Raw genomic sequence first — 25,887 nt, 5'->3', positions numbered from 1 at the left:
TGTTATCGCCACCGCAGGCTCCTCTATGTACGCTTAATGCACTATCATTTCTTTCAAATAAAATCTGGAATGTGCTTGGTCAAAAAACCTAGGCGTTTGCCAACTAATTTTCTGTTGGCTGGTCCGTTAAAAGGGATTACTGGCAAGAAAATGTCAATTTGTTAGCAAGGATAGTTTCCTTGAAGACAGTGTTTCTAAAACAGGATATGAAAATGATAAGGCATTTTATCTTTTAGTCTTACAACAATGCCAAGACAGTGTACACTAGACTGTGAAATTCAAGGAACAAAATGGATCAAATCTGATTAAGTGGCTTTTATTCATTGTTGTCATTTTTATTAAATATTCCATAAACATATTCAGGCTGTTTAAACAAAACTCAAAATCTTTTATCTCCATGTTTTTCGTGAGAACAGCCACAATACATCAAAAGACAGAAAAGAAATTCCATATACATATAACGTGTACTGCTAACTTTACAGTTTTTGCCCTTATGTTATTCCTGCTGGTCCCCTGATCATTCAGTTTTGTTTTTTATTTAAATCTGACATACAGATATTGGGTTTTTTATTCAGTGCACCCAATATGCTAATTTTTATGGTCTTTACAAGGAAGCGTGGCTCCCATGGTAATTATTCACAGAGCTTACGACAGAAAGCTTTATTTTACACAAAGAATTTAGAAGAACTACTCAGCAGCAAACAAAATACTTTTGCTTTTGTTTCTGAATCGCAAAATTAAGTGGTAACAAAAACATAAAAGATAAATAGTGAAATAAGAACAGTGTAAGGTTGTGTGCACACGTTCAGGATTTTTTGAGCTTTTTCTGCGGTTTTCTGCCATAAAAATGCGATAAAACCGCTAAAAAAACGCTTACATTAAGCATCCTATTATTAGAATGCATTCCGCATTTTTTGTGCACAAGCTGCGCTTTTTTCCGGAGCGGAAATGCATTCCGGAAAAAAACACAGCATGTTAATTAATTTTGCGGAATGGCGGCGAATACGCACACATAGGAATGCATTGATCCGCTTACTTTCCGCATGGGGATATGCCCACCATGTGGGAAGTAAGCGGTTTATGTGCGGTTGGTACCCAGGGTGGAGGAGAGGAGACTATCCTCCAGGCCCTGGGAACCATATACCTGTAAAAAAAAAAAAAAGAATTAAAATAAAAAATAGGGATATACTTACCTTCCGATTGCCCCCAGAGTCCTCCCGCCTCTCAGCGGTGCATGCGGCTGCTTCCGTTCCCAGGGATGCTTTGGGCAAAGGACCTGGGATGATGTCGCGGTCACGCGACTGTGACGTCACAAAGGTCCTTTGCGCAAAGCATCCCTGGCAACGGAAGCTGCCGCATGCACCGCTGAGATCGGGAGCCGTCGGAAGGTTAGAATAACCTTTTTTTTAAACATTAGATCTTTTTACTATTGATGCTGCATAGGCAGCATCAATAGTTAAAAGTTGGTCACACTTGTCAAACACTATGTTTGACAAGTGTGACCAACCTGTCAATTAGTTTTCCAAGCAATGCTACAGATCGCTTGGAAAACGCTAGCATTCTGCAATTACGCTTGCAAAACTCTAGTGTTTAGCGGGAATACGCATGCCAATTCCGTATGCGTATTTCCCGAGGCAGGGAGTTCCGGAATTGCTGCGGAAATTGCCGAGGCAATTCCGGATATGTGCACATAGCCTAAAGGGGAGCACAAGGCTCAATCATGCTTGGAGGGAGCAAAGATTTGTCAGTCTAGTCAAATCTCACAGGAGAGCTACTGTAGTACAGGAAAAAATATAATGCTGACAATGAAAAAGTCATCAGAGTTCACAATACAGTGCAACTACACATTAGACTAACAATATCGCCAGCCGACAGACTAATATGTATGGGGTCTCCAAACTCTCCCCGGTAGATGATGTCAGGGAAGAGAAGGATCCCGCATGTTCGATTTCATACTGCCAATCCTTTTATTTTCCAGGAGATAAGCCACTGCAGAGTCAGAAAGCAGCTCTCTCATAAAGTACACAGGAGCACTTGGCAGAACAAGTACGGAACTCATGTGTTATAGGTGAGACAGGCAAGATGGCTGCCAGCCGAAAGAATGCCAAAACATCGTTCAACTGTGTATGGAGGGGCTTTAGATGAAAGACCAATCTTCTTTTCAAAAAGATTTTATTATATGCTCCATAGTTGCCTCCTTCTACCAAACTGTAACAATTTACTTTTTCTATAAACTGGGTTCTTAGTAAAAGGTTAGCCTGGTCTGATGAATCACAATTTGTTTCACATCATGTGAACAGCCAGATCTGTGTCTCATGTGAGTAAGATGGCACCAGAATGCCATATGGGGAAAAAGGCAAGCCGGCTAAGGCAGAGTAATACTCTACAATGTTCTGCTGCAAAACCTTAGTACCTAGAACGCTTGAAAGGAGGAAAAAAAATACGGTATATTAATGATGCGCACACCTTAAAATTAAACAACTTTTATTAGTGTACAATCGTTAAAATGTTATAAAAAATATACCAATGAAACAACCTGAACCGCACATAATCCAAGTGCAAACATATATGCCAGTAATACTAAGTGTAGATGGAGGAATAATATACTAAGCTCCCCGAAGGAGATGATCATCGCCTGGAGAGGAGCTGCAAGAAGAAGCTAGAATTCAATAAAAGATGCAAGACAGTATAATGTAGTCTCACATGACATTAATGATGGCAATTAATATACCGTAGTAATCACAAAAATTGGAGCAAAGTATATCATAATACCCCAAATAAATAGACTTCTAGAATGCCTGTAAAGGGTATGTAGAATCACTTATTAGATTGTAATAGCAAAGGCTGAAAAGATAAAGTAAATGGTGCTACACTTTACCATCTCCGGGCGTCTGGGCGCATTCGTCGATGTCCAACATGTGGATACAATACTACACTAGTCTTGCATGGCTGCATAATGAATCAATAGATTGCACAGCCTTTGCATGGTGCTGGATAAGGTGCCGCACAAGACCAGAGTATGCTAGCAGAAAAAGCATGTCACTCATAGAGACCCATGACTCAAGTAGCCTAGAAATCCTACCTACGCGTATCCCTGTGTATCACAGCTTCGTCAGGGACAGTGCTTAGGCAATAGAGCATCCATTTGCTTTATATATTATAAATAAATAAATATATATATATATATATATATATATATATATATATACACACATATATATATATACATACATACACACACAAAAAAAAATCCTAAAATGATAATTACTGAAGGCTGTGCAATCTGTTGAGAAGGAGGGAGATGTTCATTATGCAGCCATGCAGGACTATTCATTAGTGAATCCACATGTTGGACTTTATCTTACCAGTCTTTCCTATTACAATCTAATAAGTGATTCAGCATATCCATTAAAGGAATTCTAGGTGTCTATTTATTTGGTGTATTATGATATACCGTGCTACAAGTTTTTGTGATTACTATACTAATTGCCATCATTGGTATCATCTGAGACTACACTATACGGTCTTGAATCTTTTATTGATTATTGAATTCTAGGTTCTTCTTGCAGCTCCTCTACAAGGGATAATCATCTGCGGGGAGCTTAGTATATTATTCCTCCGTCTACACTTAGTATTAGTGGGATATTGTATAGTATCTTTCATATGTATTAGTGCATGGTCTACAATAATTCCATGCACCATTGCTAGTATTGTTCTTAGGCTACTTTCACACTAGCGTCGTACGACGCACGACGAATTGCGTCGTTGCGACGTACCGATGCAAGCAGTGAAAGCGACGCACAAAGGGGGCAGCGGATGCTGTTTTTCAACGCATCCACTGCCCCATTGTGAGGTGCGGGGAGGAGGGGGCGGAGTTCCGGCCGCACATGCGCAGTCGGAAATGGCGGACACGACGCACCAAAAAACGTTACATGCAACGTTTTTTGGTGGCGATGGTCCGACGCAACACGACACAACCGTCGCACGACGGTTGCGACGTGTGTCAATGCGTCGCACTGCGTCGCTAATGCAAGTCTATGGAGAAAAAACGCATCCTGCAAGCACTTTTGCAGGATGCGTTTTTTCTACAAAACGACGCATAGCGACGTGCAGTGCACGACGCTAGTGTGAAAGTAGCCTAAAACATTTGGATGCTGTATTATGTTGTTATTGCAACTTTTTACCATGTCGCATTGGCTTATGTTTGGCTTGAATTTTTATAACATTTGAACAATTGTACACTAATACAAGCTGTTTAATTGTAAGGTGTGGGCATTGCTAGTGTATTTCTTTTCCTCCTTTCATGTGATCTGACTTCTGATAGATGATGCAGCACCCTATAGTTATTAGGCTGTGCTCCCCCTTTTGTATGGTTTCACTTTAGTACCTAGCATTCATGTTGATGTTATTCTGACCCTGACCACCTACATAAACATTGTTGGTGAATGTCTAGGTTTTTTATTTAAAAAAAAGTATTAATAAAGAATTTCCAATCTAGCTTCATGCAAAATTAAAACCAAACTTAATCCCATAAAGGTTAAACCGTACTGTCAAATAACTTTCCTGCCCTGTCTGTGTATGAGGCGGCATTGATATTTAGTTGACCTAGCCTGGAAAAAGAACTACGTTTTTGAAGTATTCATATTTTATTCAAAACAATATTTCAGCTCTAAACTTAACTCTCAGAATATGGAGACACACAAAACAAACTGCATGGCAAAAGGCATAAAAAAATTTAAATAAGCTGTATTAACACATATTAAAAGATATTAAAAGTTTTTCAACACATTTTACATATGTCCAAAAAAAACAAGCCTTTATATGGCTATGTCAACAGAAAAATGAAAGAGCCATGACTCTTGGAACACAATGTAAAATAAAAAGAAAAAAAAAAGCTGCGTCCTACAGGCCCAAAACATCGTTGCCGTTAAGGTATTTAAGTGACCCCAGGTTTCCATGACTTGTATAAAATTTTATCTTTATCCCTACTATGCACACTATATTTATATGCTCAGGTAGGATGTCAGAACACTAGGATTATAATATTAAATGACACATCAACTAGCTAATGCTAAAGATGGGTCTACAGACGGCCAAATCCTATCATATACCAATTTAATTTGTGAAGGATTAAAACATTTCGATGTAACTGCCAGCTAACATCTAGAGTTTAAAGTGTGCTTGATCACAGCGGCATAAAGGCACAGGCAAAAACATTGCTTTGGCTCTGTATTCATGGATCACTATCAAACTGCTTATCAATCAAAGCATTAGTAAATAATAAGTGTAAAAAAACAAGGTTATAACAAGGGTTATAGGGTGTAAGGACAATCTCCTAATGGGGTTGTTGCCTTTCTGTAAATGGATGTCCCCAACTACAGGTCATTATATACAAACAAACCATGATGCAGTCATTCTCTGCCGATGGTCCCAGTGCCTGGCATTGGCTGCAGTGCTGACATTGCGATGACAGTGGGTCCACCAATCAGTGAGCTCACTGGCTCTGCTAATGTAATCTAAACACCTCATCAGGGCTACTGCCCAATGAATGCGTGCTGTGCGGTCAACGTGACGTCAGTTCTGCAGCCAAAACCAAATACCGAGACCATCAGCATAAACTCGCCAGAGGACCCAGGAATGGTGAGTTTAACATGGTCTTTTTCTTTATAATAATCAGATTCCGGGGACTTTCATTTACTGTTTTTGGTCAAACAATGGTTTGGCTAGTAGCCATCTCACCCGACTCCGCCATACGCAGGAGTTCTCGCTCTTCTGAGCACTCCTGTGTTCTCTAGAAAAGCCGCTGCCAGACTCCTCTGGCAGTGGCTTATCTCTTAGAGAACAAAAGGATCAGCAGTGCAAAATCAGACATGCTGAATTCTTATCTCCAACAACATCAGCTATTAGGGGGACAGTCAAGAGGCCCCCATACACATTAAACTGTTGGACATACCATCAATATTGGGGGGTTTGGCTGACATTAGTCTAATGTGTTTGGGGGGGCTTTAGTCTTCAAGAAAAAATACACACTGATTATGGTGCACAAAAGGTGATATATACAGTAATTACTTTTTCTCTACCTTACAATCCATGACAATCCAGAGGCAGTTGGCTTGCTCTTGCTTGCAATTAATATAGCTTGCGGATGAAAACCTCAATTTTACTTAAAAAAGAATTGTAAAAAAACATACGACACAATCTGTATGTATCATAAGTGAACTGCTTTATTACAACCTCCCCCGCTTCCCCAAGTCTGTTAAAAGGTATTTGGTGGTTACAGTAATTAGTGTTCACATTCTTATGACATTTTCACCACTTTTTTATTATCCTACTGAGAGATGACTTCATTGCCAACTATATACAACATGGCAAGATTTACTCACACTTCATGCTTTGGTAATTAAAACTATGTCAACACATTAAGCTCAGCATTATTTTCCAAAATAACTAATATAAAAAGGAAAACCAGTTTGGCTGTTGCTTACATATAAAGTCCTACGCTCTCAGTTTAGAATGAAGTGTGTAAAAAAAACCTGCATAAACATTTCATTTGGTTGGGCGGCTGCAAGAATTGAGACATACAGGGAACCCCTTGTGACCACCTGACATATAAAGTGTGTATAAGTCTGAACAGCTGATGAGATAGCTGCTCATGTATTTTTACCAAATCACTGCCATACTCTTACACTGGAATTTGAGCTGCGTTGTATCGTAAAAGGGCTAGAAATAACACAGTTATGCAATAATATATGCGGATACATTTGGGGAAAAGAAATTCAGCAGTTATAATTTACAAGTGTTCTCGAAATGTATAGAATGCCACCTGAAAGCTGATTTTGCCAAGCTCCAGCACAGAAAGAGGGACGTTGCGGTTAAATCTGTGAAGTAGTTTAAAGAAACGAATAGACCCCCAAAATCTGTAAGGGGAAGAATTGATCTTTTAATAAGGTCACATTAATAGAATATTTGCGTAATTGTTTGGCTGAGATCAAATGCTACAGCTGAAATGGCACCCACAAGCAAAGCCAGCCCGGTTCTGAAAACAATCGCAGCTAATCACTCAGAAATGTGTAGATTTTAATCCTTTCCCGACATGGCAATTTCAGTTTTTGCCCTTTCCTTTTTCCCTCACCTTCTTCCTGGAGCGATAACTTTTTTAGATTTCAGTCGTTAGCCATATGAATGCTTCTTTTTTGTGGGACGAGTTAAGGTATGTTCACAAGTGACGTTTTTGCTGCGTTTTTTAATGCAAATTTTCAGGTGTGTTTTACAGTACCAGCAATGTCTATGAGATTTCAGAAATCTCATGCACATAGCTTGTTTCTTTTTGTCCTCAGTATTTTGTGCTTTTCTTGGTCTTTGCAGAATAGAGCGTGTCACTTTCAGCGTTTTTCACCCATTGAAAGTAATGCTTTATTTTTTGTGCCAAAACTTTATGAAGTAGAACATGATTTTTTTTTCACCAAACTTTATCAGCATGCACAAAAGACAAATGTAACATGACAAAAATGCAGCAAAAACACAGCAAGAAAAAAACAAGCAAAATCTGCTTATTTCTGCAGCTTCCATAAAGTCAAGAGAGCAGGTTTGCTGTGGAAAAAAAAAGCTGCAAAAACACCACGTGTGAACATAGCCTTATACTTTTGAAAGGCTGAATCCATTTTAGCGTATGACGTACTGGAAAGTGAGAAAATATTACAAGTGCGTCAAAATTGCAGCAAAAAAAAAAACTCCACAATTGTTTTTGGGGTTTTTTTTTTTTTTTTTTAAGTGTTCATTCGCGATCCACATGGGGCTGTTAACATGTTATATTCCACTGCCAATCTCTGACAGAGACATTTAACATGTGCAAGCTGTAAGCGCATCACAAACCTGCCCATCGGCATCCCTGTCACATGATCGCGGGGCGCCAATGGGTTGGCATGACAACCAAGGATCTGCATAAGACCCCCGTGCTATAGCCGGCGTTCATAGCAGATGATGAATTGCGCTACACATTACCAGGTCTGTGTGTAGAACAAGTGATCACAACATCGCACCTTTAATTCTCCTAAGAAAACTACTAAAGCAGGTAAAAAGCAGAAAAAAAGTTTTAAAAAATATAACTAAAAAATATAAGTTCAAATCATCCCCCTTTTACCACATTTGAAATAAAACAATAAAAAAAGATTAAAAATACACATATTTGGTATTGCCGAGTTCAGAAACGCCCAATCTATCAAAATATAAAAATAATTAATCCGATAGGTAAATGGTGTAACTGCAAAAATCAAAACGCCAGAATTATGCTTTTTTCAGTTGCCACAACATTGCAATAAAATGAAATAACAGGCGATCAAAACATCCCAAATGGTATCAGTAAAAACATCAGCTCGGTGGACAAAAAATAAGCCCTGTCCAAGTCCCAGATCCTGAAAAATGTAGATGCTATGAGTCTCGGGAAATGGCGCCACTTATTTATTTTATGTTTATTTATTTATTTATTTATTTTTATTTATTTATTTTTTTACAAACTTTGGATTTTTTTTCATCACTTAAATAAAAAAGAAATTATACATGTTAATATCTGCAAACTCGTAATGACCAGGGGAATCAAAATTAAAGGTCAGTTTTAGCATTTAGTGAACATGGTAAAAAAAATTGTTCAATTGCAACGTTTTTTGCAATTTCACTGCATTTGCAATGTTTTTTCCCATTTCCCAGTACATTATATGGTAAAATCAATGGTGTTGTTCAAAAGTACAACTTGTCACACTAAAAATAGGCCCTCACATGGCCACATTGACGGAAAAAAAAAAAAAGTTATGGCTCTGGGAAGAAATGGAGAAAACAAAATGCAAAATCTGAAAATCCCAACGTCGTGAAGGGGTTAAGTGGTGAAAAAAAAAACAGTGACATTCATAAGAAAAAGTCATTTGTGTTTCAGTTATCTGAGACCTGTAAAGTTATTTTTTTTTCGATGGGGCTTTGTGAGTGTTCGTTTTTTGCTTCATGAGCTGATATTCGTATTGTTACCATTTTGGGATAGGGATAGCTATAATGTTTTGATCACCTCTAACTAAATTTTTTTTAATTTTTGTGTTACAGTGACCGAAGAACCATAGTTTTAATTTTTTTCTCACATTACACCATTAAATTAATTTTATATTTTCCGTGATTGTACTTTTCCACACAGCTATACCACGTGAATTTTTTGCTTTTAATTTTTTATTTTTAATGGGGGAAAACAGGTATGAGTTGTACAGTTACGGTAGATTTTTTTTTTAAATGTTTTCATATGTTCAAAAACCTTTTTTTTTTTCTTTTTACAGTCCTGCTGTGCATAGCAAAAATGATTTCCTATGAATACCAGCCACAGACTGGGTTTCATAGGAGTACCATCAACAGGCATGGAGTCTTCTGCAAACCCTTGGTTTTCATGATAATCTATGGTTTACTCTGGGCTGTGCGTTGTAAACGCCGCTGTCTCAGTCTGACAGTGGCTTTTAATAGGTTATTAGCCATGGGCTCCGCTCTGCTGCCTTCACATTTGTTAGACGTAGATGATGGCCACAAAGACATGGCTCAGTTGTTGAGCCCGCATCAAATGCAGGGAGCCAACATAGTATAACCAATATTTGTAAGGGGTTAGAAATCAAAGGCGAGCAGCAATAAATTTGATAATCAAGCTGATTTGCATCTGCATAATTTTTTTCCACAATGTCCCCTTCTATAGGAGGAGATAGCAACAGATTACTTCAGATTTGGCTCATTTATTAGCAAAAGGAAGAACCCTTAAAGAGTAACTAAGAATTCATTTTTCTTAATCATTTCATCCAGCATAGACATGTTAAGAAAATGTGCAAAGCACTTTATTAGGTGATTTGCCTTCATTTCTAAAAAGATATTGTATATACCGTAAATGTCTTCTGATCTACTGCATTTTCCAGTCTATTTGCTTAATTTCAGCTGCATTGATAACAGAACATACTAATTTGGAGATCTGACATTGGCAGAGAAAAGGTCCGCAGTTATGAGCAGGCTTGTCAGACTCCTCACTATGTATAGTATACCTTAAAGGGAATCTGTGAGTAGAATAAACCCTCCTAAGGGCATGTAGGTTATAGGAAGCTGAATAAAATGACACTTTGATATCTGCGATCCAATGTCTTATTACAGAGAAATCCAAGCTTTTCTTATAATTTAAACGAGCTGTTAAGATCTATGGGCCGGACGCTGATCTGCATAAGAATCTGCCTCCAGAGCCTATTTTATACGAAAGGGACTTTGTCCCCTTAGAAACAAATTTGCTGCAGCTCTCACAGCTGTGCTGTATTGCAACACTGGCTGCTTTTGAGATGGAATCTGGAGAACTGAGAGGAACCTGCAATTGTGTTTAATGTTGTCCTGTGTCAGTTATAATCAAACACAGCTCTGCAGTGAGATCAGGAACGCAAAAAGCACCTATTACATATCACACTGGTAACATTGCTTTTGTTTAAAAGTTACCATATATACTCGAGTATAAACCGACCTGAGTATAAGCCGAGGCACCCAATTTTGCCACGAAAAACTGGGTAAGCTTATTGACTCGAGTATAAGCCTGGTATGCATTGTCCCCTCATCCCTGTCCTGCTATGTGTGGCTGCCCCTATCCTGTCCTGGTATGTGTGGCTGCCCCCATCCTGTCCTGCTATGTGTGGCTCCCCCTGTTGTATGCATGGTTTCCCCAGTCCCATCTGTATGCATGGCTCCCCTAATCGCGTCTGTATGCATGGCTCGGCTCCCCCGGTCCCATCTGTATGCATGGATCGGCTCCCCCGGTCCCGTCTATATGCATGGCTCGGCTCCCCGGTCCCATCTGTATGTATGGCTCGGCTTCCCCGGTCCCATCTGTATGCATGGCTCGGCTCCCCCGGTTCCGTCTGTATTCATTGCTTGGCTCCCCTGGTCCCGTCTGTATGCACTGCTCAGCTCCTCTGGTCCCGTCTGCATGCATGGCTCTGCTCCCCCGGTCCCATCTGTATGCATGGCTCGGCTCCCCCACTCCCATCTGTATGCATGGCTCGGCTCCCCTGGTCCCATCTGTATGTATGGCTCAGCTCCCCCGGTCCCAATCTGTATGTATGGCTCAGCTCCCCAGGTCCCGTCTGTATGCATGGTTCACCCTCCCCCATCCTACACACCCTCCTCGCTGTACCTCTGTCCCTGCATCTCCGTTGTCCGTTGCGCGGCAGCTCACCTGTGCTGAGGGGTCAAATGGTGCCGCTCATTACGGTAATGAATATGCCCTCCACGCCTATAGGAGTGGAGACGCATGCATATTCATTACCTTAATGAGCGGTACCAGGTGACCACTCAGCACAGGAAGAGATGCAGGGACGGAGATGCAGCGATGGCATGAGGAGGGTGAGTATGATGTCTTCTGCTCCACCGCTCCCCCTCCCCAGCAGGCTTTCTATGACAATTGACTCGTGTATAAGCCGACAGGGGCGTTTTCAGCACAAAAAAATGTGCTCAAAATCTCAGCTTATACACGAGTATATACGGTATATATAACACTGGTCAACAGCATTTTTGGTGCCAAAGATATTTCATCGAATTTAGGGTATTTTTGGGGTGCTGATTCTGAATATGTCATCAGTTTTGCCAGATTGGCTCAAGTTTTTGAGATTTTTGGTATCTTATTTATAGCACTTGTTGGTAAATGCGACGCATCATCTCATTAATTTATTTGGATTAGTACTTGAACTGAGCAGTTCTCAATATAGTTTTGTGTTAATTAGTGTTCTAAAAGTTTGTTCATAGCTTGATTTTTGCACTAACTTTATGTTGTTGTCTGTTTTCCAGTGAAAAGCATGAACTCATCAAGAAGAAGTTGTCTTAACGATCCAGACTCATTCTGTTACATTTGTGGTAAATACACACTGCCAAAACATAGAAGAAACATAACAGACTTCGTAAAAAAAAGTGTATTTTGCCTATTTTGGGGTTATGCTTGGGGACCAAGACAAGTTTTGGGCACCACACATAGTGTGCAAAGCATGTATCGAATTATTACGAAAATGGAGCAAAGGACAAAGAAAAAGCTTCAAATTTGGTGTTCCAATGGTGTAGAGAGAGCCAAAAAATCATCATGATGACTGTTATTTATGGTAAACACAGGTACAGGCACATCTTCACAATGAGGGACAGGCCTTCTTGCAGATTCCATGTTACTCCCATTTTCGTTTCTTATGCTTATTGAATCCTTGCACTTGCACTGCACAGAAATAACAGTCATCATGATGATTTTTTGGCTCTCTCCACACCATTGGAACACCAAATTTGAAGCTTTTTCTTTGTCCTTTGCTCCATTTTCGTAATAATTCGATACATGCTTTGCACACTATGTGTGGTGCCCAAAACTTGTCTTGGTCCCCAAGCATAACCCCAAAATAGGCAAAATATACTTTTTTTACGAAGTCGGTTATGTTTCTTCTATGTTTTGGCAGTGTGTATTCACCACAAATGTAACAGAATGAGTCTGGATCGTTAAGACAACTTCTTCTTGATGAGTTCATGCTTTTCACTGGAAAACAGACAACAACATAAAGTTAGTGCAAAAATCAAGCTATGAACAAACTTTTAGAACACTAATTAACACAAAACTATATTGAGAACTGCTCAGTTCAAGTACTAATCCAAATAAATTAATGAGATGATGCATTTACCAACAAGTGCTATAAATAAGATACCAAAAATGTCAAAAACTTGAGCCAATCTGGCAAAACTGATGACATATTCAGAATCAGCACCCCAACAATACCCCAAATTCATTAAAATATTTTGGACACCAGAAAAAATTTTTTTTTTTGTTGACCTGTGTAATATATGCACACACACATATACAGAGGGTACGGAAGTATTCAGACCCCTTTAAATTTTTCACTCTTTGTTTCATTGCAGCCATTTGGTAAATTCAAAAAAGTTCATTTTTTTCTCATTAATGTACAATCTGCACCTCATCTTGACTGAAAAAAAACAGAAATGTAGTAATTTTTGAACATTTATTTAAAAAGAAAAACTGAAATATCACATGGTCATAAGTATTCAGACCCTTTGCTTGGTATGGAGTAGAAGCACCCTTTTGAGCTAGTACAGCCATTAGTCTTCTTGGGAATGATGCAACAAGTTTTTCACACCTGAATTTGGGGATCCTCGGAGTGAAAAATTTAAAGGGGTCTGAATACTTTCCGTACCCACTGTAAACATATTATATATAGGTATTACTATGAGGGGACATGATGAGAACTTGTTGAAGTACCGTATTTTCCGGCGTATAAGACGACTGGGCGTATAAGACGACCCCCCAACTTTACCAGTTAAAAAATAAAATCTTCTTAAAAGTTGGGGGTCTTCTTATACACCGTATGTCGTCTTATAGGGCCGGTGAATATGTGCCTTTTGGGGGGGGGGGGAGTGATCCTGATGAGGACGAGGGGGCGTCTCACAGGAAAGTGAGTATCCCCCATTACCTTATCATAGCGCTGCAGCGTGGGGTCTCTGTGCTGGGAGCGGCGGCTGCTGTGCTGTGGCGGCTCCTCTTCTGCAGTGTGGGGCCTCTGGTGCTGTGGGGCAGTGGCGGCGGCGTATCTTCATGCAGTCGGGGCTCCTCCGGCATCTCAGCCTGGAAGCCCCGCCGGCAACTCCATCGGTACAATGCGGTCAGGTGGCCTCCGGGAAAATGGCCGCTGCTCAGATTCAGATCTCGTCCCGAGATCTCGGGAGACGAGATCTGAATCTGAGCAGCGGCCATTTTCCCGGAGCCAGCTCAATAGGTGCGATGCGGTGGCCCGGCCGCTGGGGGCTGTGCATGCTCAGATTCAGATCTCGTCCCGAAATCTCGGGACACGAGATCTGAATCTAAGCAGCGGCCATTTTCCCGGAGGCCAGCGCATTACACCGATGGAGTTGCCGGCGGGGCTTCTAGGCTTTGAGATGCCGGAGGAGCCCCGACTGCATGAAGATACGCCACCGCTGCCACCGCCCCACAGCACCAGAGGCCCCACACTGCAGAAGAGGAGCCGCCACAGCACAGCACAGCAGCCGCCGCTCCCAGCACAGAGACCCCACGCTGCAGCGCTATGATAAGGTAATGGGGGATACTCACTTTCCTGTGAGACGCCCCCTCGTCGTCATCAGGATCACTCCCCCCCCCCCACCCACCATATACACCCGGCGTACAAGGCGATTCCCGGCGTACAAGACGACCCCCGACTTTTAAGAAGATTTTGAGGGGTTAAAAAGTCGTCTTGTACGCCGGAAAATACGGGTAAATCTAAATTCCATTACAGGTGAAATGAGGCTCTGACAAGTCTGCTACAGGAGATTGTTCTGATAAGACCAATACTCAGAGGAAGACACAGACAGTGACCCTTTTACTGCCAGCTTCAGTACACCAAATGAGCATATTCTGATATCAATGCAGCTGAAGGCAGCCAAATAGATTTACACGTGATCATTTCCTATAATTTAGTAGACAAATTACAAGGGAAATCAAGTAAACTTAAGACATCTCTCCACGTATCAAATGCAGTTTATGAATTGCCAGTTAAAAGTGGTATAGAAAAAACTTAAAATCACCAAAACAAATACACACAAGGCAAAAAAACACACACTGTCAAATATCATATCAATTATTATGTTAAATATCTAGTGTCCATGCAAAGACTGGTCGATTGGCTTTGCAACACAAAGACAATCTAACATAACACAGCCTACAGCACCCTCTGGTGCCATCATGCAAGATATTCAGGCACTTTTTTAAATTCTTTAATTCTATTTCATAGCTTGGTAACAAAACTATGAATAAACATGACTTTCATTTATCACCAAAAGCAATAGAATAAAATAGAGAACAAGAGAGACACATACATTCCTGCACTTGCAATTTGTAGCTAAAAGAAGTAAATGCGACATTAGATGTAAAAAAGGTGGCAGAAGGTCCATTTTATTCAAATTTTTGACCAAAAGGAATCATTGAGGCCAACCAGTTTGGTTTGCTGATGATTTTAATCATCTATGAACGTGCAAAAGATGTAACAGCTGTCGCTTCATAAGGAGCAGACTAATTATACTCTTTGAGGATTCAGTATTTGAAAGTTGCTACTAACCTGCTTTAAAGAAGGCGGCGCCGAATCATCTGAGGCATGTGGAACAGCAGATTTTTGCTGTTTGTAAAAAGTATTGGCTAAACTGCTGTTGCCATTATTTTCATCTTCATCAATAAACTGTACGCCTTTCTCAAAGCAGGGTCGCTTTCGCATCTGCCAAATAAGTAATTGTCAGATTTGTAATCATATGGTTGACATGTCACATAAAACCCTAACTTAAGTCTAATCAGAAGTTGGCCTTTGCATTTGCCCAAATCATGATAATGCATGAGGATATACTGTACTATTTGGAAAGATATACTGCTCAAAAGGAACAAAGAATAAACTTCTACAGTCAAACAACCAGCTTCACAATTAAAGCAGTGAGCAATGAGTACGTTTTATACAAGAAATGGCGATAGACTTCATACAGCTGTGGGCTGACAGCTGCTTCTTGGCATGCATTTTCAATGAATATAGGAGAATAGGCCAGCGCCATCTTTGAACAAGCATGGCAAAGTTTTAAATGAACACATATTTTATTATATTTGTACACTAAAAAGTATCATAGCAAGTGACAATGGGAAACGATTGTCCAATTGTAAGTTATTGTAAAACTCACTGTAACCCAAGTGTCAGTTTTTATATTAATTAAACATTAGGAAAATAACTGTTAAGGGAGTAACAATTAACATATAGGCTGTGGTAATTAACTATCCATTGTCAAATCCAAAGTCGTTAGTCTCTCTGACACATCAATGTGCAGAGCAATGATAAGGCCATTTATAATTGGGAGTAGTAACTAAATATGACAAATGAGGTGTGGCGTGACCTGAGTAAACCACAAGTAATCAAGAAAGAAAGTAATACATTTATTGAATACTTTCCTGTGAATACTATGATTATTACCTGCTGCTCACTGGGAGAAGCGCGGCTTCGTTTTCTATCAGCTTGAAAATCATCATCGTCTTCAGTGGAAGCTTTTTTCATTGCAGATAACTTTGAAGAAAGTGAAAGCTGGCCACTGAAGGATTCTACAAATAACACAGAATATATAATTATTTTGACTTTAAAACACTGAAAACATGTAACATACACATCATCATGATTCACTACAACCATACTGCTCTTAGGCTGTAATCACGTCTGTGTTTCACAGTCAGAGTACAGACCATGGTATCTGGACCAGCTGTGGCATCCCTGACCAGAACTCAACAGCCTCATATGCATATATATGAGTTCAGGTCCGGAGACCAATGACCATGTAGAAATCATGATCCGAAGAAACACAGACAAGTAAATGCAGGCTTACAAGAACAACTAATTTTAAAGATGTTGTCCACTGCCCTGACTCAGTTTCTGTTTTGCCATAAATGCTAAAGGATGATGCCCCTAAAAATCTCCATGTACATTTTTTGCCAAGTTTCAAGTAGTTTTCTTCTATTCTGCTTCACTTCCTGTCTTTGGCCCCAGCTCTGCTCTCACAGCCATCACTTCCTCTTCAGAATGCTCTGCTTCCTTGTGACTACATTTTCCATCACTCCTTGTGTGGGCTGCAAGCCAGGAGTGAGCACACCTCCATTACTCTGCTTAAACCCTTCCCACTCCTCCCTCACGGTCACACACATCTTCAACATGATCTCCTGTACAGGAAACTGTTACAGGGAATAGAAGTAATAAACAAAGCACCAGAACAGCAGACCTGGCAATAAAGATTATCTCATACTCCCCATCACTGACTGACTGACTGACTGATGGATGGGATGGATAGGTAGACGAATGCGGTAAGAGAATTGAATGTATTCATATAATAAACAGTATATAGAAGGGTGTATATACCTTACACAGGGTATATAGCAATGTGTGTACATGTATATAGACTCTGCTATATATGTACAGATACAAGGGAGAGCTGGGTCTGCAGGAAGAGCTGTGTCTGCAGCAGCATGCACAGGAACAATGTGAGCCCAGCTGAATGGAGACCCACCCACTCATACCATACTGCTAACCATGCCCACCCATCAGTTTCCAGAGCCCGGAACTGAGAAGATGTTGTCATATTGCTGGAAGCCAGGAAAGTCTTAAGCAGGGATAATGTGACTAGGAATGAAGGTCAGGTTGCAGAAGGATTTGAAACAACAAGGTATTTAGTAAAGTGCGTCTCTAGATCAGTTAGTTCACATGAAAGGGACATGTAAAGTAGTGGCCAACTTCTTCAAGTAATACAATATTAAATGGTTACAATTACGAAAATTGTAGACAACAACTTGTGTGCTACCAATAGGATGGAATTAAGAACCTTAAAGAAAGCTTCATTCTAAAGCTAGCTATAAGGGCTCATGCAGACGAGCGTATAAATCGGACGTGTGCCATTTGATTTTTAATCGCACAGTACACGAAAGCATACTAACTCATGTTATTCAATAGGGCTGTTCAGATGAATCATTTTTTCTCGGCCCTGCTGTTCATGAGAGAGTAATCACAGCGTGCACTATTCTCTTCCAAGTCTCCGATGAGACTCACCTATTCAAGTCTATGGGTGCGTAAAAAAAACATCTGAGTGGCATCCATTTTTTACAGATACATTTCTATTATAAACCTAGGAAACTGTATTTGATCATGTACATTTTTTAGTATAGATGTATGAACACGGATCAAACACCTAGACCTAGAATGTTGGCAATATTACTGTTCCTTCCAATGCAGCACCTGGGAACTAAAGATATACAGTAACTTATTCTAGAAACATTCTTATGTGATAACAGGACATGTTCAATTTGCTTTTATTAATCAGTAGTGAAAACACAACAATCGACCAAATATATTATGATCCAATAAATCACGCAGGACTAAACGAAGCTTGTAAAGATAACAGTATTCATGCAGAAATATAAACAGGTCGGTCAACATTGCAGCTGCATAAAAAAAAAATGACCAAAATATTCATATTAGCAAATGAAGAATTATTCTGAAAATTCCAACATTATATAGTATAGAACTATAAGTAGAAAGAAGGAAGTGAAAAAAAAAAAGAGGGGAAGAGGGGGGTTAAAAGGGAGAAGGGGTATGGAAAAAGGGGGTGAGGGGAAGATGAAGGAAATGAGGCAACAATCTTGAGGTAAGCACACAGCACCAACCCAGAAACACCTCATGTGAGAACAGTCCATTTACTCGAATAATTTATAAAAATCCACCGTGTCCTGAAACAGGATCCAGTCACTCCACAATCTCCTAAATCCATCACCGTGTCCAGAGCTTTCAGCTGTGAGTTCTTCCATCCTACAAATATTAACCATCTCGGCAAACCATTCCGACATTAGGTGAGTATGAGATGCTTTCCAATGTCTTGGAATCACTGACCGTGCTGCTTGTTTTTTTGCGGGACGAGCTGTACTTTTGAACGACACCATAGGTTTTACTATGTCATGTACTAGAAAACGGGAAAAAAATTCCAAGTGCGGTGAAATTGCAAAATAAGTGAAATCCCACACTTGTTTGTTTTTTCGTTTGGCTTTTTTACTAGGTTCGCTAAATGCTCAAACTGACCTGCCATTATGATTCCCCAGGTCATTACGGGTTGATAGACACCAAACTTGTCTAGGTTCTTTACTACCTAAGTGTTGAAAAAATAATTTAAAAAAAACAAAACACTTTGCGCCATTTTCCGATAGCCGTAGCGTCTCCATTTTTTGTGATCTTGGGTTGAGTGAGGACTTATTTTTTGTGCGCCGAGCTGATGTTTTTAATGATACCATTTTGGTGCAGATATGATCTTTTGATCGCCCCTTATTGCATTTTACTGCAATGTCTCGGCGACCAAATAAATGTAATTTTGGCGTTTTTACTTTTTTTCTCGCTACACCGTTTAGCGATCAGGTTAATCCTTTTTTTTTATTGATAGATCGGGCAATTCTGAACACGGCGATACCAAATATGTGTATGTTTGATTTTATTTTTAATGGCGCGAAAGGGGCATCATTTGAACTTTTATATTTATTTTGTAAAACATTTTTTTTTAACTTTTGGCATGCTTCAATAGTCTCCATAGGAGACTAGAAGTTGCCATAGCCCAATCGGCTCTGCTACATAGAGGCGATGTTCAGATCGCCTCTATATAGCAGATTTACTGACTTGCTATGACTGCCGACCACTGGGTGGTGCTCACAGCAAGCCGACACTGACAAGCATAGAGGTCTCCAGGAGACAACAGGTTGTCATGCCAACACACCGGTTACTTGTGATCACGTGACGGGGTCACCGGTATGCATATTTCCGGCCCGATGGCCAGAAGCGCAATTTAAATGCTGTTGTCAGAGTTTGACAGCGGCATTTAACTGGTTAGCAGCCGTGGGTGGATCGTGATTCCAACCACGGCTATTGCGGGCACGTCAGCTGTTCAAAACTCGCTTCTGTGGAATATTAAAGCCTCTTATGTTAAGAGAACTTATTTTGATTGAAGCCATGGTTGGGAGAAAGGGAATAGAAAACGGGTTGGGTTAGAAAGGGAGGTAAGAAGGTATTAGGTGAATATAAAAAAAGAAAGAACTGAAATGCAAGTTTGATAATAAGTGAGGGGAAAGATTTATCCCACACCTGCACAGCAGAGTGTAGATCCCCTGTATGGGGGCAGACTTTCTATAAGGGACACCTCCCCCTGGCCTAACACCACCCAACCCCACCGGTGTAGCAGAACACTGAAGATGACAAAAGAAAACAAACCCTACCAAGTGTAATTGTGTGAACAACATTAAATTGTTAACAACATTAATTCAGAAAAAGTCACAGGCTACAAATCCTTCAAGGGTCAAGTTGGACAATCTTTCTAAAAAAGAGTACTAAACTTTACCAACTTATATCTCAGAACAGAGCAGAGCGTAAAAGAAAAGTTCAGTCCGGTGGGGTAGGAGGGGGAGAAACATGTGTACTGTCTCCTCCAATCCTGGAGTCCCTTCTAGGTTTACGTCTTTGAGCTCTCTGTGGCTGAGAGTTATATTGCAGGTTAGGGCCTCCAGGGAGTCCAGGCCAGTCCCTTGATGTGATGGACATGGGTGGGATCTTCAGTTCTGCAATAAAAGCTGATAAGTCACCAGGGCCTCAAAGAACATGAGTGCTTCCCTCCTGACGGACCTGGAATCCCTATGAATATGGGATGTTTCGCTGTCTCAGGACCTCCAGAAGTGGTCTCAGGGCCCTTCTTTTTTGAAGCATGTACCGCAATAAGTCCTGCATAAGCTGGATCGAATGATCCTTGTATAGGATAGAGTCCATGTTTCGGGCCTTGGGTAGAATGCTTTCCTTCTGTTTATATCTATGGACCTGACAAATTACATCATGAGGTTTGGTTTCATGAGTGGATCTAGGACCCAGAGATCTATGTGCTCTATCAAATTCTAATTCTGAGTCCGGGTGTGCTCCTAAAATGGAGTTGAAAATGTATCTTAGAGTCTCATCTAGATCTTTCTGAGCCACTGTTTCAGGGAGCCCCCTAACCCTGATAATGTTACGCAGTCCTCTGTTTTCAATGTCGTCCACAAGATCCGTCGAGTATTCTAGTTGGTATGAATGAGAAGTAATATCTTTTTCATGAGAGATCAGCTTTTGTTCCACATTAGCTGTGTTATTTTCTCTGATGGACACCCTCTCTGTTAGTTGTTGCACTTCCCCTCCAATAGAGGCAGCTTCAGCCCTGTATAATGATTCCAGTCTAGATACATAGTTCTTCATATCCTCCCTGCTAGGGATAGCACGTATGCATGCTCTAAGATCTTCCCAGGTTTTGTCAGTCTCTGTGATGTCTGCCTGTAAACCTCCCTCAGAGGCATCTGTGTGGGATGGGGTCAGCATTGCAAGGAAAACTTCCCTCTCAGGGGAGATAGGAGAGACAGCTCTTGGATTGAACTCCACGGTATGTGGAGATAAGGGAGAAGTAGCTGACTCATGGGTTTGGGCAAGGAGAGGACCTTGAGTTTTATAGCCCAGGCGAGGTCTGTGTCCAGTCCAGGGACAGGAGCTGAGGAAACACGCGTCCTTACTCCTTCATAGCCAGGTCACGCCCCATCATAACAGAGTATGTACATTTTCCCAGATATTTGTGAATAACTTGAAAAAATGTCATAATTATTGTGATATTAAATAAAAGTATATGTAATGTCTAAACTCACAACACCATAAACTGTACCTGTATGAATGTTGCAACAACAAAAATAGCAACAGCGGTTAGAATGCGCTGTGCAAAGGATAATGTCAACCAGTTCAGTACTAACAAAAGTGCAATTGAATTCTATTACCATTTGCAGTTGACAAAAGACCACTTGAGGATGAGCCGGCTTTGCCACCAGATGTAGAAGCGGATGCTGCACTGGAATGGGGTGTCTTTGAATGACATGTGCAGCTACAATGTGAATGCTCTTCTTTCTTCCATTCTTTTTCACTTGCACTGTCAACAGGCTTTCCTATAAGAGAAATATACAAGCACAATTATTTTTTATGCAACATATAGAATTCAGAACCTGCTCAAAACATGTAAAAGACAAACAAGCCATCTTTCTTTCTCAAAGAGATGTCCCGGTTTATGTACTGTAAGTAGGTTTTATAAGAAACCCAAGAACACTCAATAGCAAGAGTAAAAACCCCTCCACCCCGACCACCCACATAAAAAAAACATAATTATAAAAAACATTTTTTTGCATCTGAATTTCCTTGAGGGTTGTCATGGTTCAGTGCACTGTGTCTGGTCTTTTGAGAGTCTATATTGTATTGAAGTATTTTTGCAGGAAACAATTGTGGAATTAATATATTTTAAGCAAATTTGGAGTTGGATTAAAGAAATTTCACTTATGATATCTTCTTACAATAAGTTCAAAGTATGTAAGGGGTTCGCTTACATGAACAGATAATCGTGTAAACAATAGCAGCTATCAGATCACCTCTATATACACCGATAATAATAACAACAATAATAATAATAATATACACCAATAGCTGCTACTGCGCAGGCACCATTTTAAACTTGATATTTTTATACTCCTCAGGAAAACCTCAAGCACATTTATTAACAACACAGTACACATGCGATGATGTTGCAGCGCAGGTGTCACGGCTGGCACCGGCCTGCAAAAAGGGCTTTTTTTTATTGCAGTATGTACATATATTCATTATGTAAACTAGGGGGCAGGCCAGTGAGGGATCAGTGACCTGTCAGCAGTCTGCATTATGAATAGTTAATTAGAGCACCACATGAGGCCCACCCCGGCAGCACAAGCATATCATTAACAAAAAAATGAAAATAAAAATTTAACAACCACAAGATGGATTTCATCAACCCAGATATCATTTTGATCAGTATATCACTGGAGACCTGACTGTCTGTAGGTTGCACAATCCTGCTGACAGGTTCACTTTAACACGCATCGGCAAGGGGGCGCACCATTCCATGCACCCATCAGCACACTTGTGACGACTTGATTGTGGGGTGCCAATGGGTTGCCATGACAGCCGAGAGTCTGCTGAAATCCACCATACCCGTCATTACGATACTTCTGTGAAAGCCAGCTTTCAGCTACCATTTGTAGGAGATGATGATTTTAACTATACATAGCAGTGCTATGAATAGCACAAGCGATCGGATGATCGCAGCCTAAAGTTCCCTAATTGGACTAACAAATACAGTAAAAAGTGAGAAAGAAAGCTTTTTAAAAGTATGTAAAAATACAAAAAAAGTTCAAACCATCAACATTTTGTCCAATTAAAAAAATAAAACAATTAAAATAAAAATACACATACCGTATTTGGTATAGCCACATTCAGAAAAGTCCCCTCAGGCCTGCTCTAATGCACAAACCGCTTATTACACCAAAACTTCTATTGGTGATTAAAGAATATTTATCAACCTTCAATGTTGGCCATACCAGCCTGTGCAACATCTCTAAGCTTGCAATAGAATACAATAAGGTCATATGTCTAATTCTGCCGTTTGCCTGTTTCGCTATCAGAATATTTTGAGCTCAAGCCTCTTTTTTTTGCTAGCACCTATTCCTGGTGTTAAATTGTTGTTAATGACGATTTACTAATAAAAATGTAAGTTTTATAAATAATCATGTGTCACTTCTAGCTGTTGCCATTGTGAAACCAGACACCTGTGAGCTCGCATTTAAATGTAATAATAAGTGCTGCCTATATATCAAGGGCTATTTGGTAATGAGAACAATTATTGCTATTAAACTTAAGACTGGAGAATCATATTACCAGGTCAGTTTACGATATAGTGAACATGGTAAATAAAAAAAAAGCTGTGAAATTGTACTTTTTTTTGCTATTTCAACACACTTGGAATTTTTTCCCAACTTTCCAGTGCATTACATGATAAAATCAATGGTGTAATTCAAAATTAAAACTACTTATCCCACCAAATAACATGCCCTCATACGGCTATGTGGACGGGGAAAAAAAGTTATGGCTCTTGGAAAAAGGGGAGGGAAAAAATGAAAAACGAACAAACTGAAAAGAGCCAGGTCACATCATTTAGTCACTCAACCCATTCACATCACACAATCATCATCATTATCATTAGTACCAGACAGATTAACGCCGTTGTAAAATGACCTTTAGTTTTAGCAGAGCTGAGGATTTGTTAACCTGTTTGAGAACACATACCATAAATGTATGGCTGCAAACTAGCAGACAGGTTGGGTACCTGGCACTCGACGACAGCTGATTTTCCAAGGAGAAAATAAAACTTGTTTATAACTGCTAGTGCCTTCTCTTTTGCAGCTTACACAGCATATGGTGACCACTGGAAATATTATTATTATTTATTTGATAGCACCCTTAACCCCTTCATGATCTTGGGATTTTCCGTTTTTGAGTTTTCGTTTTTTGCTCCCCTTCTTCCTAGAGCCATAGTTTTTATTATTTTCCCAGCAATAGGGCCGCGTGAGGGCTTGATTTTTCCGGGAAGACATTCTTTTGAACGTCACCATTGATTTTACCATATAGTGCATTGGAAAATGGGAACAAAATTCCAAGTGCAGTGAAATTGCAAAAGAAGTGCTATTCCACAGTTGTTGTTTTTTTACCATGTTGACTAAATGCTAAAACTGAGCTGCTAAGATTATGATTCTTCAGGTCATTACGAGTACGCTGACTCATGTATAGGGTTTTTTTTTATTTAATTAAGTGGCGGAAAAAAATCCAAAGTTTGTTAAAAAAAAAAAAAAAGCCTTATTTTCCGAGACCCGTAGCGTCTTCATTTTTCAGAATCCAGGGCTTGGTGAGAGCTTATTTTTTTTACGCTAAGCCGACATTTTATTGATACTATTCTGGGTTAGATACAATATTTTGATCGCCAGTTAATTTTTGGATCGCTGACTGTGGTTAAAACTGTACTATTCAAGTTTTAACTAGATGATAATTTTATTTATATAGCGCCAACATATTCCGCAGCACTTTATCTTATAGATTTATAACATGAAATTTAAAAAAAAATTGTAAAAAGAAAAATTCTCTCTCCAATGGGGTGGGTGATGTAAAAAGTGGAAATACAGCTGTAGACAGAAGCTTTATATTTAAAGATGCTCCAAATTTTTCAATCATCATGCATCACTTTGTTAAATTTGGTGCAACAAAGGTTAGCGCAGTTTCCAGCAAAACAGATTTCTAATATTCCCACTAAGACTTCAAGTTGGCTTTTTGCTTTTGTAACTGAGGCTCCTGCTGATGCCCCAGTTAGAAAAAAAAATGAAAATAAAAAAAGATAAAAGGTGACCATCAAAGCTTTTTTATTACCTCATAGGGACATATTACAATAAGAAAAAAATATATAAATTGATATAGACACACACACAGACATAAAAAAGTAGTGCAAAAAAAAAAAAAAACAGAGCAAACACGGCAGCAGAAACTATAACCATACCTGCCGGATTCACCTGAGAATATAAAAGACATACCTAGAAATAAAAATAATACCAAATAATATAAATAAATAAAAAAAGGTAGAAACGCTATACCACCACATGCAAAATGAAATTAAAAAAGGTTGTTTTTTTTAGGACCAAAGCACTCTAGTTGTTTAAAGGGATTATATTAAACTTGACAAACTTTCATAAAGCAATATGATAAAAAAATGTTCTTCATCAAATCCTCGGCAATTCCAACACTGTTGTTCCAGAATTCAGTAAGCGATGATGTGACATACAACATCACTTGAACACGTCAGCCAAAACTGGCCTTATAGGAGATATCACATCACAGAACAGTTATTAAGGTCACTTATTAGCTAAAGATAAAGCACATAAGATCCCATTTGCAAGACCACTGAAAAAAAATAAGATCTGAATGTCAAATTATGGTTATTTCTCTTTCTTTTTATATTGACCGCTGTTCGGCAACCTTCATAAAATAAAGACAAACCCCCTTGGCATTGCCAATCTAGACTGACTCATTAGCTAAGTACATTTACACGTCTTTGTGAATCAGCATATTAACATATACAACAATTAATCATAGCCAAAAGAACTGTTCTGAAATGGTTAAAGTAGAGAACTTGCAGGGCCTGATAATAACAGTACAGAACATAATATCAAATCCCAATGTACCAATAAAAGGGTGACATTCTTCTGTTTATGATGTGATTGAACTTGAAGGCAGAAAGGTGAGTATGTAATCTCAGATGTTTCCCAACAGCTCTTGAGATTTAGCATGTGTTGGGCCTGTTTGGTTCAAGTCACAGTAAGATCTCCTCACTACAGGAAAACATCTGAGGATATACGGTCCACTC

At 39.6% G+C, this 25,887-nt stretch overlaps 2 protein-coding genes across 2 annotated transcripts in view; one reads left to right on the top strand and one right to left on the bottom strand.

Moving 5' to 3' along the window:
• LOC143816164 (uncharacterized) overlaps positions 1-25,887 on the top strand; it is a 589,616-nt gene that overhangs the window by 194,406 nt on the left and 369,323 nt on the right. The window lies entirely within an intron of this gene.
• The window catches only part of BRIP1 (BRCA1 interacting DNA helicase 1), a 554,995-nt gene that overhangs the window by 507,753 nt on the left and 21,355 nt on the right, over positions 1-25,887 (bottom strand). Inside the window, exons 4-6 of the mRNA XM_077296215.1 lie at positions 21,401-21,565; positions 16,023-16,147; positions 15,135-15,287 (exon numbers count right to left, since the gene is read on the bottom strand). Coding sequence (XP_077152330.1) covers positions 15,135-15,287; positions 16,023-16,147; positions 21,401-21,565 — 443 coding nt within the window. The remainder of the gene's footprint in view (positions 1-15,134; positions 15,288-16,022; positions 16,148-21,400; positions 21,566-25,887) is intronic.

This window comes from Ranitomeya variabilis, chromosome 3 (genome assembly GCF_051348905.1).
Source record: "Ranitomeya variabilis isolate aRanVar5 chromosome 3, aRanVar5.hap1, whole genome shotgun sequence".
Lineage (NCBI taxonomy): Eukaryota > Metazoa > Chordata > Amphibia > Anura > Dendrobatidae > Ranitomeya > Ranitomeya variabilis.
This window is presented reverse-complemented; position numbering and strand designations above follow the sequence as displayed.